Genomic DNA, 13,551 nt, shown 5'->3' with positions numbered 1-13,551 from the left:
TAAAGGTGTACAGGGCAATAAAAACTCTCTAAGCAATAGGTCAAAACCTAGTATATGGCTGGACCACGTAAATTGTTACAGTGGTGGTGTTTACAATGCATCTGTAGTAGTGCTGACTACATATGCGATATGAACATGCGCAATGAACACATCGCAAAAGACGCGATGAATAAGAAAAATGATTTTATTTAGGAATGGGTACCGAAACCTGGTATTAAACTGGCCCGGGGCTAAACTAGTATTTGTCATCATGCTGCAGCCTCTCCCTGCTCTGTGTCGGGGCATGTATGAAGTCTAAGGGCCCTATCTTGCACCCGGCGCAGCACGGCGCAAAGCCTGACGCAAGTGTCTTTGCTATTTTAAGACCGTCCAGGGCACACGTCGTTTAAATAGCAAATGCACCTGCGCCCATCTGTGTGCCCATGGGCGTGCTGGTCTTACAGGGAGGTGTGTTCAGGTGCATTCTTGGCGTATTGCTATCTTGAGGCAGCAGAAAGTGATCGTGCCATTGACCAACAAAAACCTGGTCTAAAGTCAATAAGCGCAACATTTCATTTTTATTTTAACAGCGCATTAGTAAAACGCACCTAGGCCCGTGCACAGCGCGCGCCCACTATGCTTGTTACACACACACAGGGACACTCAGCAGCATTCAAACATGCAAATGATTAAAAACAAAAATATTACAATGTGAAATAGTATTATGATATGATCTGCTCGCGCGCTTTCACTTCACGGACGAGCAGATCAGTTTCTTCTCCTGAAAATCTCTCCTTCCTGCTCAGCAAATCTGCCACCATAATAGCAATGCACCAAGGTACAAACGCGTCTGGCTTTAAAGATCCAATATGTGCGCCTGACCAGAGACGTAACAAACCCTGGGTAAATATTGGAGATGTATTTGAAAGATGGCGACAGCTTAGAGCCCAAAAGGACGCCGAGTTGGCTAATATCCTCCGGAAGAGGTAAGCATTAGCTTCAGGCTAATTTATCACGGCTACAATTTCAACATTCGTGCTCTCACATTGAATTATATAGCTAGAGTACCCGAGAAAAAAAATATATCATCTATTTGGTTTTCTAAACGGTATTCTATCATTATGACAATACAGGAATAGGTATTCAGGAAAAGTCAAGGCAGGAGTGAAACATAGCGATATATTTAATGGCGTGGGCTATGGTGATTCTAGTGTTAAGCTTTAATATCTCTTTAATGGAACAATGACCTAAACAACAACTCAAGGGTCCGTCAGCTTGTCTGGAGCTCTCAACCGCATCTGAAGATGATGCTACCTCTGCCTTTGTGTCTTTATCTGCATAACCAAAAAAGTTTTTGTGTCAGGAAAATGTAACTATAGGTCAATTTAAGTGTTGGAAAAATAACTAAGGCTGTTGTTCTTGTTTTTGGTTGAGGACAGTCTCACATTGTATACAGTGTACGTTCTTCTTGGAGCCAACATCATAAAGAAACTGTATCTTAGCATCTAAAGAATCGACTGCACCAAGTGTGGTGGTTCTACCAATAACTCATATTTCTTAGGCAACTGCAGACAGATATGGCTCATATAATAATTAAAGTAAATTACCAAATGCCCCTTTGTCTGTGAGTGATTTGATCAAAGTTCAATTAATATGTAGGAAAAGTAGATTAATATAACAAAGCATGTGATTAGTTATAATAGACATTTTGATGATCTAAATAAGTATATTTAAAAATGGACCTGGAGGCAAAAAAAAGAAGGGAAAACAGACCCAGAAAACGAAGCAATTCAAGAAAAAGAAAAATTGTCTTTTCTTCTTGGTCATTTTTGAGTGGCAGTTTAAAAACATGTTAGCAAGACACTAGTCAATACTGAATAAAACAGGAGAAACTGACAAGGGGAGAAAGACTGAAATAAAGACGAGTGAAAGAGAAAGAAGTAGACAAAAGATGAAAAACGGGAGTAAGGGAAGCCACAAAACAAGGGATCTGATGAGAAGAAAAGAGATCATTCCCCCCTGGTGAATAAATGAGCCATATTCTATTACTCCATGTGTCACTTTGTGCACAGTCTCGCCTTCTCCTGCATTAGTTTTTCATTCACTTCCTTCCTCCATCTGTCACTTTCTTTCCTTGCTGAAAATTCTTCCTGGAAGCCTCTTTGGGAAACAGAGTGTCAAAAAGCAGTATTCATCACTGAATATATATATATGTCACTGTGCATGAGCACAGTGACACACAAACAACATCATAACTGCATCTATATGGATACAACATACTGTAATTTATGGTGAACACCATGAGCGCAGTTGAGTGGGCGGTATACTCATGTATTTCCCTGATACTACAGCAAGCAGTGTAATCATTTCCAGCTGAATCCCAAGAAAGAACAGTCAAATAAATACAAAGGTCGAAACCAACAAAGACGACATATTTGGGCGATATAAGTTTCAGAAAAATCTAAATGAGTCAAAACTGCAAGAATTAGTCATCTTCCTGGCAACACAAACCCAATGGCATGGTGTATAAAAGACATAAAACACTAATGCACAATCATACATTAAGTTCATTCAGTGAAAGAGTTTAAAGCAAATGTGCACCAAAAAAAAATGCACACAAAAAAAAACACACTATCACTTCCTCATGAGCCAGTTTAACAGACTCACTCTCAGACCGGTTCAGTTGGAGGTCAAGGTGATCTTTTCAGCCTGCCGGAGGCAAGGAGCACACCCAGGAGAGCTTATGGCTTTTTTTTCACATTAAAACATCTCCCAGACAAAGAGAGTTGCTGCTGTCCCTTCTGATAGATTAGATCTGCATTCTCCTCACATTTCAGATTATCATCCACTACTACAGTGCAGGAGGGTCCCAGAGGATTTGTGAAAGTGATGGCTTTGTCTTTTGTTTTGGACAACTGGAGGAAATAGGTGTCCCATTATTCAACAAAGGAAATCCAGTTTCCCTTATCCTGTAGAAGAGCTATGCGTGCTAAACCTAAGGCCTCAACGCCGGGCATCCTAGTTGAGGAAAAATGATGTTATAGATCTATGTCCAGCAGGTCTTGTATCATGTTTTAGTGTGAAAGCTGTGTCTGCTTATTTTTAGAAATGTTGGGCTTTTTTTTCCTGAAGGTTGGTTGAAAATGTGCAGGCCGTAGCTGCCACTTGCTGCTTTTTCAAAATCGTTTCATAACTGTCCTTCTTTTCTTTGTGTGAGACTGTTCAAAAACATTCCCACCTGTGGTCCAGTTCACCAACCGCACAAAAGCACAATCACCAGGAACCGGTTGAGTCAAATACATAGTAACCCTGGGGCTGCTTTTTGTATTTGTTTTCAATGAGATTGAAGCGTTTTGCTCACAACTTTTGCGTTGCTGAGTGCGTGGCATTTTTTGACTGAACTGAACTCAAAAAATACCTGATGTCATTTAACTCCACAGCAAAATAATGTCTGTTGGTTGCCCAGGAAGAATAACAAAAACCAAACTTTATTCTTAATTGTCACATACACACAGTATAATGTAGTGAAATGTCATATGCTGTTTAACCCATCCTAAGTAGGAGCAGTGGACAGCTAATTGCTATTAGGGAGAAACTTGGGGTTCAAAGTGTCCCTGATTAAGAAATCAGGGACACTTTGAGCCTGGGATTTAAGCATGGTTATGGGGTGATCACTCTACCTCCGAGCCACAAGCCACCCAAAGACGCAACTGGTCTGATCAGGGCATCTTCAACACGGAAGGCAGTGCAGTGCCTATCGCGGCCTAATCTATTATGTAGTAAGCTGAACTACCAAGTCCAGTACACGTCACTTTTTCAAAAGCCAGTTGATGACCTCATAACAGCCAGTCAGACACACTTGCTTCAGGGAATTGACCATTTATAGAAATTGATTATACAACATCATTTGGTGAAAAATGCTCTGCTTTTTGAAGCAGCTACCCTCCTTAATAGATCAACTGTATTGCCAGAGAAGAATGTCAATATTGGATGATTTTGCAAAACCCCACAGTATGTCATATACAGTAAATGTATATAGTCTATAGTCATGGCTTCATAGGTCTTGATGAAGCCATGCTTACTGTAATTGGTTCCACTCTTACCTTACAGAGAGACCTCAAACTGATGTTGCTGATGGTACTCAGTCAAGCCATCTAACCATCAGAAATGGGTTGCCACAGGCGTCTGTCCTTGGTCCATTGCTGTTTGAACATACATTACATAATTCTTCCTAATCGATACTTTAATGTCCATTTTTTCAATTCTATATGCCACCCTAGCCCATGCTCTGACTCATCTTCAGTCTGCCTTTGATGCTTTTTCAATTATCACTCCTTAATCACAGACTAGTTTTAAATGCAAAAAAGACCAAGTACATTGTATTCTCAACCTCAACCAGTAACTCTGACTTTCCGGCCATTAAAACTCTAAATGGCGTCCATATAACTCTTGCTTAGTCATACAAATACTTAAGAATCTGGCTGGACAGCAGACTGTCATTCAAGATTCATATTGCTTACATCCTTAAAACCATTGTGCAGTCATCCTTCATTTCTATCTTTTACTATGGTAATATTCTGTTTTTTCATGCTGCCCAATAACACTTCAGTTGTGTATTATAGTGCATTACGCTTTATCACAAATGACAAATTTCATACACATCATTGTTCTCTATCATCACTTGAATAACAGTCAAGGAGTTACAGTCTACAAAAAATATCCATTTCATGTTATTCATTTATACTGTTGAATCTTCCAAACTACCTTAAATCTCTTCTTTTAAATCTAGTATGTATAGTACACACAATCCTTATATCCCTCACTTCTGCACCTTTTAAATGGAATAAACTGCAAACTTCCCTCAAACAAGAGTCCTTTATTCTCCTTGGGGATTTAAAAACTTTATTATCTGATGTTTTTTACGATTTTTTTAACAGTTTTTTTAATTCGTTCTTTTTGGGGTAATTGTGTTGTTTCTGTGTTGTTGATTATGTTGTGAATCTTTCTTGCTCGCGGGTCTCTCTTGGAAAACAGATCTTAATCTCAATGAGACTGCCTATATATATATATATATATATATATAAATAAAAGTCTGATGTGCTACACCGCCCTAAACTCCACATCCTTTCTTTCCACTTTGCTGCATGAACTTGCACTACGTCCTGCATTGGCATCAAACCTTAATAGAACATGACTCTAGGATACTGGGCTGAAGAAACACATACATGAACGTTCAATCTTACTCACATTTTTGTAAATATTTCATTATATCTTTAATGGGACAACACTGAGGAAATTACACTTTGCTACAATGTAAAGTATAAAGTGTACAGCTTGTATAACAGTGTAGACGTGCTGTCCCCTCAAAATAACTCAACACACAGCCAATAATGTCTAAACTGCTGGCAACAAAAGTAAGTACACCCCTATGTTAAATTCCCATAGAGGCAGGCAGATTTTTATTTATAAAGGCCAGTTATTTCATGGATCCAGGATACTATGCATCCTGATAAAGTTCCCTTGGCCTTTGTAATTAAAATAGACACATCATCACATACCCTACACCATACCTAGAGATTGGCATGTTTTTATGTCGGTTAGCCTGGTTTGATTTGCATTGAGAGATGATTTTATGGAAAGTCCCCAATGCCAATCTCTAGGTATGGTGAAGGGTATGTGATGATGTGGGGCTACTTTAATTCCAAAAGCAAAGGGAACTTTATCAGGATGCATAGTTGTTACGATGTAGGGAACCTGGAAAATGCAATCCCAAATGCAGGGAGAGGCAGGCAGGCAGGAGAAGGTTTGAGCTTGAGGATTTATTAATCAAAACACAAAAAAGAACCAAGGGAGTCCTGGGGGAAGCAAGCAAAAAACCAATTCCAAAAAGTAAGGTATCCAAAAAAAAAAAGGGACTACAAAAACCAGGGAAATACAGAACTGACACGGGGAAAGCACACGAACACACACAAACTAACTGGGCAACGACACAAACACAAAATTATCTGACACAACACAAAGGGAACACAGAGGCTAAATAGGTATATAAGTACATATATAAGAGGTAATGAGCAAATAAGGGACAGGTGATACATTCGGAGAGGCAGAGTAATCAAAAAAAGGTGGGAAAACACAGGAAGTAAAACTAGACAAGACAGAAAACTAGACTATCAAAATAAAACAGGAAACAGAACATAATACACAATCCAGAATACACAAAACAGGATAAATCTACACAATAGGTAACAGAAATATACAGAATATACAGGAAACAGACAGAATTATGAAAACAGGCAACATAAATATAAACAACCCCAACAGAAATGTCCATAACCACAACACATAGTATCCTGGATCCATGAAATAACTGGCCTTTAAAAATAAAAATCTGCCTGCCTCTATGGGAATTTAACATAGGGGTGTACTCACTTATGCCCCCTGTATTTTAAGGAAGAACATTTATTTATTCATGATACATTATTCATTCACAAGGAAATTGGTGTCCTTAAAGGTTGGATTTTTCCTCATTTTTTTAATTAAGGCATTAAGATCAATTTCCAAAAGATGATTTTTTTTTATTCCTCTTTTTAGTCAAATTTAGCATGGGTGTACTCATTTATGCTACATACTGTATTTGCCTAGCACTATAGTGCCCCCAATCATCATGTATATTATTTTTTTTTTACTATATATATATATATATATATATATGTATATATATATATATATATGGATATTTATATAGGATGTTCACCAACATTGTGTAAATGAAGTGTCTCATTGTGCTTCTACTCGTGTCTTTTACTGCTCTGATGGCATGTTCTGCCCTCTCTCTAACAGTCCATGGTCTTGCTGCTGCACAGCCAGCACCAGTACATCTTTGACTATGACTCTGGGGACCGTCTGTCAGCGGTCACCATGCCCAGCGTGGCTCGGCACACTATGCAGACCATCAGATCCATAGGCTACTACAGGAACATCTACACCCCCCCAGAGAGCAACGCCTCTGTTACTGTGGACTACTCTGAAGATGGACAGGTGTGTGAGTGTGTGCATGTGTGTGTGATAAAACTGCCATTCATATCACTTGATAGAACTGTCCCTTCTTTAAGTTATTTTCCTCTTGTTTTACAGCTTTCAACAGCTTTCACACCACACACTTGAGTTATAAGTGTTGAGTTATATTTGAGCAGAGATCGTAGTTCTACAGTAGCCTACAGTCTATTGTTTTGTGAAACAGGGCAGCCCAACATTTGCATCTCAAGTGCCACCATGGTCAATTCTCACAGTCATGATGAATCTTTAGTGTTATGAGTATTGTTCAAGTCTGATCAGTGACCCATTCATCTGATCATCATTGTAATGATATTAAAACTGAAGGGCTCATCTCTATTGTGTTTTTGCTCTCTCCATTTCTCTCTCTCTCTCTCTCTCTCTCTCTAGCTCCTCAGAGTTGCCCATCTAGGGACTGGCCGCTGTATACTGTACAAATATCGCAGACAGGTATGTGATTTTCTGTTTTTACGGAGTTAACATAATTAATAATATATATATTTATATTTGTTTATATTTAAGTACATTTGTAGTTCATTAGTAATAAATACAATGTTTTATATTTGTAACAGTTATCACAGTCGTGTCATCCTATCCCTTCTTTGCAATGAAAATTACTATTAAAATATGTTTTAAATTATGTAAGTACAAATTTAATATTTATAGAAAGAATTTCTACATTTCTGTTAAGTCAACCCACATATGAATAGTTGCATATTTTAATGCAACTTTTCCCTAAGATGCTGAACAGGATAATCAGATATAATATAGGGAATAAATGGAAAGAAGATGTATTTTTGCACCAAGACTCAAGTTTTTTCGTGTCTCATAAGTCCTGGCAGGGAGAGATAGATACAGCCCGATTCGTGAAGAAACACAGTCAGGTGGACTCTAGGAGAGTGGTGAGGCGTGATATGCATGAGCAGCAGCTGCAGCAGCTGCAGAAGAGACAAACAGGCACTTTGACAGCTTGAATAGACCACTCAAGTTAGTTGATGGCAGTCATTAAAGTTAACTGATGGTGACACTGATCCAGGATGAATGGGATAGAATGTTCTACAAAGTCCAATATTGTAAACACATACTGCTCTGTTTTAATTGTCTGATCAGAACAAGCTGGCAGAGATCCTCTATGACTCAACACGGGTCAGTTTCACGTATGATGAGACGGCTGGTGTGCTTAAGACGGTCAACCTGCAGAGCGAAGGCTTCATCTGCTCAATCCGGTATCGCCAGATCGGCCCGCTGGTTGACCGGCAGATATTCCGCTTCAGCGAGGACGGGATGGTGAATGCACGCTTTGACTACACCTACGACAACAGCTTCAGAGTCACCAGCATGCAGGCTGTCATCAACGAGACACCGCTGCCAATCGATCTTTATCAGTTTGATGATATATCTGGGAAGGTGGAGCAGTTTGGGAAATTTGGAGTCATCTATTATGATATCAATCAGGTAAGACAGGATTGGCTGCATTGATTGTCCTTAAATGATGGTTAAGTAAGAAAACGTACCTCCTAAATCTTGATAAGGTGCATCAGTCGTTGAAGTTAGAGGTGATACTTTGATTTAATCAGGCATTTTAAGGGACAGACAGTGACAAATCTGACACTCAGTCGGAACATTAAAGTGAATAAATGATCTATTGTTAGGTGTGTGTACTTTGGCATCACCCACAGCCCTCCACCTCCTGATTGGCCTGTAGCTAGTGACATCCCAATAAAAAATCTTAATTGTGTGACTTTACTGTTTCACCCTCCCCAGTCCTTCCAAACTGAGATTTTTCACAGCTGCACAGTGGGGTAGGAGAAATGGCTAGAACATCATATCAGAACAATTCTACATTACTGATGATATGACAGAATCATACCTATTGTTTTTATTCAGATTGTTCACGCTGCAAAAAAAACATGTTCAATTTGCACGGGACTAGGGATTTAGAAATTTGCGGCAGATTTTTTACTTGACATGGCAAATTCTCACGGGATTAAGATCACAGATGACCACCCTAATTATTAGAAATTACTAGAGGGCCCCAGGCTATACTAGTCCCGTGTGAATAGACCTCGATAAATCAAATGCACGTGTAAATGTTTGTATTGGAATGAGAACACTTGAAAGACGGGAAGAAGAAAAAAGTAATGGTGACTTCTTCCATGTTATCCATAACATACAAGCAAAAAAAGCTAAAAATGTAAATCTTTATTGTATTACACCAAGTTTGAAGTAGCAGCAGGTAATCTCCCTCCGCAGATAGTGGTTAATTAAGCAGCTTTACTGGCACAGCGTTAACAGGCTGTTGGTGGACCACGCAAACCAAACATTTCTTAAATGACAACTCCGTGGGTTTTAAAGTGCCCATATTATGAAAAAAATACTTTTTCTGGGATTTGGGGTGTTATTTTGTGTCTCTGGTGCTTTCACACACATACAAACTTTGAAAAAAAAACATCCATGCTGTTTTGAGTGAGAAAAGCTGCACAGCTTTCTACGTCACTAGCCGAAACAAGGGTGCTAGGGGGCTAACCATTAGCATGCTAGCTCGTTCTCAATGGCAAAACACTGCTCCAACACACACGAATTCACCCTAATCTACAAAATAAATTGTATAGAACTACTTACATGTACCTGTTCTGCAGGTATTCCACACAAAGTTGGAAGTGCGCCCTCATTTAGAAGAAGTCTCCCGGCTAATCCTGCCTCGTACAGGCCGAAGTTGGAGAAACTAGCTAGCTAGCTCATGTAATCCTTACCTAGCTACTGGGCATGTGCGACTGACAACAGAGATGTTACAGTTGAGAGGTCTCACTCTGTAGCTCAACACACAGGGTGAACAAAAATATGGTGTTTTTGAAAATTAAACCATGTAAACCTATTCTGGTACAACCTCAAAATACATTTATGAACCTGAAAATGAGCATAATATGGCCACTTTAAAAAGTCTAAAAAAGTCTAAATTTTCTAAATCAAAACTTTAGGCCTTAAAAAGTCTTACATTCGCTGAAGTATTGGGTTATGGTCTTAAATCATTTTAAACAGGTCTTAATTTTCCTACGTCAATGTAACGCTACCTCTAATGCTCACTGAAATGTTCCCGCAGCGCTTTAGATTTTTTTTTTTTTATTCTGTGGTGTTGTAGTTCTTTCTGACGCTAGTCCAAACATAACTTTGCTGTATTACGACTACAAATGAGAAGAACATACAACTTATTTTGTAGCCAATCGTCTTATAATGCCAATGAGGAAAATGGGTAATTGTGTCAGACAATGTTTCTAGACTCAGAGATCTGACTTTGTTGTTGATGTTGTGATATAGGTCTTACATTTTAGTCATCATGGTCTTAGAAAAGGTCTTAAAATGTCTTAAATGTCTTAAATTTGACTTGGTGAAACCTGTAGAAACCCTGAGAAATCTCAAATAACTGTTTTAGGTCCAAGTTTAACTTTCAATCTGTTTCTTAGAAGTGATTCTGAGAGTCTTGATAAACAGGCCCTGAGCTATATACTTGGATTCCTAAAATACAACTGGTCTCTTTAATGTGTTTGTGTCTACAAAGCAGGGCAAAAAAACCTCCCTGAATGGCACTTGTTTAATGTTAATGCCCATGTCCTGTCTGGTCGTTCATGCTGGTCTCCAGCTGTTTGTCAGTGGAGGAAGAAAACTGTTGGTTTCTGAACTTTTCTTCCCCTGTCTTAGATCATCTCCACAGCAGTGATGACCTACACCAAACACTTCGACCAGCACGGTCGCATCAAGGAGATCCAGTACGAGATCTTCAGGTCTCTGATGTACTGGATCACCATTCAGTACGACAACATGGGCCGAGTCACCAAGCGGGAGATAAAGATTGGACCATTCGCCAACACGACCAAATATGGTTACGAGTATGACGTTGATGGGCAGCTGCAGACGGTCTCCCTCAATGAGAAGATGATGTGGAGGTAGGATCGTAACATTAAACTGAAAAAAAAGACCCATCATTTGATGATGCCAAATATTAATAGTATAACTTTCTGGCTTGCCAGGTATAATTATGACCTGAATGGGAACCTGCATTTGCTGAACCCTGGCAACAGTGGTCGGTTAACCCCTCTACGCTACGATCTGAGGGACAGAATCACTCGTCTGGGAGATATTCAGTACAGGCTGGATGAAGACGGATTCCTGAGACAGAGAGGAGCCGAGATATTTGAATACAACTCCAAAGGTGGGAATTATTATTTTGGTGGCCCAACATAGTGAAGTGTACCAGTGTAGCCCAGTCACACCAGGAAGTGACACAGCGAAGATCATCCGTGTGTCCTAATTAATTGGACCGTGCTAGAAGCTTGGTGACATAGTGAACTACTAGCGGCTGGGAACATGCTAGCGCTAGTCAGTTACAATTATGGTAGTCTCGCATGGCCAGACCTATCACCACAGCGCTGTGGACGAAGGTCTGGCTACACCACAGCTACATTCTGGGAAAAAATTTTAAACAACCAGAAACGTCAAACTAAGCTCTGGACGCAGCGATGGTGGCTCTGCAGAATAGTCTCAAGAAGGATCTTGTTTTGGTGGAACATTTGCACCGCGCGAAAGAAAACGTCAGATACAATATTAAAAGAAACTAACTGTTCACACAATATTATGAGCTATTTAAATTAGCTGGATACATGGTAAAACATAATTCACTCTTACCAGCGTATCTCTGTGTGTACTTTGTCCACAGCAATCCCACAATCGGTCCTACAACATCCCAGTTAGAGAGTTAATTCCGTAAACACATTCTTTGTACATCTTGTACAATCATTCCCCAAAAGAACCAAGCATGCTTGCCTTGTCTTGTCCAAATTAAAGTGCATGGTGCCACAGCACCATGCACTTTAATTTAACCCTTTAATTTAACCCTCATCCATCCATCCAGCTGTGTGCAGCTAAGAAGCACAATAGCCTCCTCCATTTTGTGCTCTCCGTTTACTTTAAGGTCAGAACTGTCAAGACAGCTTGTTATTGGTCAATAGCACAACCTCGTGTCAAAGTTCACTTAAGTTTAACTTGACACAAAAGACTTGAGTGGATTTACTTGGCCTGTGATCGCAGTGATTCAATATCAATTCATTCACTTTTGCCGTTTTGAATGCTGGTATGACAAAGCCATAAACCGGGTTTTTATTCTAAACTGTCAACATTTTACCACTGAAGTGTATACTACTATTGGGGACAACCAAAGTCTGCAATTTTTAAATTCCGCACGTAGTAGCTTTCAACAGCAACATCTAACTGTCTTGCCATTCTCCACATCCCTGTTCTTCCTTTTTATCATCTGTAATCCAGGTCTTTTAGTTCGTGTCTACAGTAAAGCGGCCAGCTGGACCATCCAGTACCGTTACGATGGTTTGGGTCGGCGTGTGGCATCTAGAAACAGTCTGGGCCAACACCTGCAGTTCTTCTACGCTGACCTGAACTACCCCACCAGGATCACCCACGTTTACAATCACTCCAGCTCCGAGATCACGTCCTTTTACTACGATCTGCAGGTAGCTAAAAGGCTTTCTAAATATGGTGATATCATACATCAAATGGTCAATGTGGTCCAATTTGACAAGACAAGAATGTAAAATGTTATTTATTTTCCGCACTCAAATGTTCTCCAGTATCCTGCCAGAGACAGGCAAAACATTGCATGTGGAGGAGTCTAGCTTTCTCTGGACACAGTTCCCACTCATTATTTATGAGTCACTTTTGGTTTTTTCCTCTCAACCTTTGATTTATGATAGTCTGTGTGGAGCAGGTTTCTCTCCAGTGACCATAGGAAAAACATGGTGAATGCACAGCATCTCAATTAGAGAGGAGGTGATGGTTTTCTGTGCAGCAGCACCACTTTTTCACGTAAAAATAATACCGACACTTTTGCTGCTTTAAATGCTTCACAGGTTAGGGAACCTGTAACACAGTGAAAGCCAGAGATTAACTTGTTTTATTGCTGTGAATATGGTTAGTGAATCAGCAGCAGCAACACCCACAGTCATTAATAATAATAGTCACGTCGTCATTATTTATAGCCCTCCTTTTATTGTGTGGAGAACACAGCAAAAATAAAACTCATCATTATCACTATTATTATGTGTATAAATGTGTATAATTGTAATGTTTATTGTTGCACAGGGCCATGTGTTTGCTATGGAGATCAGCAGTGGAGAGGAGTTTTACATTGCATGTGATAACACTGGCGCCCCACTGGCTGTCTTCAGCAACAATGGACTATTGCTTAAACAGGTATGTATGTGTGAATGTGTTTTTTCCTTGCAAAGGAAGAAAGTGCTTGACTGTATTTTGTGTATCTGTTCAAATCCTCATGACTCTCTGTTTGTGTGTGTACTGTAGGTACAGTACACGGCATATGGGGAGGTTTACTTTGATTCCAACCCAGACTTTGTGCTGGTAATTGGTTTCCATGGAGGCCTGTATGATCCTCTGACACGACTGCTGCATTTTGGAGACAGAGACTACGACATCCCCGCTGGAAGGTATTCACTC

General features: G+C 39.7%; 1 protein-coding gene across 2 annotated transcripts in view; it reads left to right on the top strand.

Annotated features, from left to right (window-relative positions):
- The window catches only part of tenm3 (teneurin transmembrane protein 3), a 233,324-nt gene that overhangs the window by 214,647 nt on the left and 5,126 nt on the right, over positions 1–13,551 (top strand). For both annotated transcript variants that reach the window (XM_078267356.1, XM_078267346.1), the window contains 8 exons: positions 6,820–7,017; positions 7,423–7,482; positions 8,143–8,487; positions 10,729–10,973; positions 11,058–11,239; positions 12,349–12,551; positions 13,180–13,290; positions 13,399–13,541. In XM_078267356.1, the coding sequence (XP_078123482.1) occupies positions 6,820–7,017; positions 7,423–7,482; positions 8,143–8,487; positions 10,729–10,973; positions 11,058–11,239; positions 12,349–12,551; positions 13,180–13,290; positions 13,399–13,541 (1,487 nt within the window). The remainder of the gene's footprint in view (positions 1–6,819; positions 7,018–7,422; positions 7,483–8,142; positions 8,488–10,728; positions 10,974–11,057; positions 11,240–12,348; positions 12,552–13,179; positions 13,291–13,398; positions 13,542–13,551) is intronic.

Source organism: Sander vitreus, chromosome 2 (genome assembly GCF_031162955.1).
Source record: "Sander vitreus isolate 19-12246 chromosome 2, sanVit1, whole genome shotgun sequence".
Classification (NCBI taxonomy): domain Eukaryota; kingdom Metazoa; phylum Chordata; class Actinopteri; order Perciformes; family Percidae; genus Sander; species Sander vitreus.
Note: the sequence above shows the minus strand (reverse complement) of the source record. Positions and strands in the feature narration are given on the sequence as shown.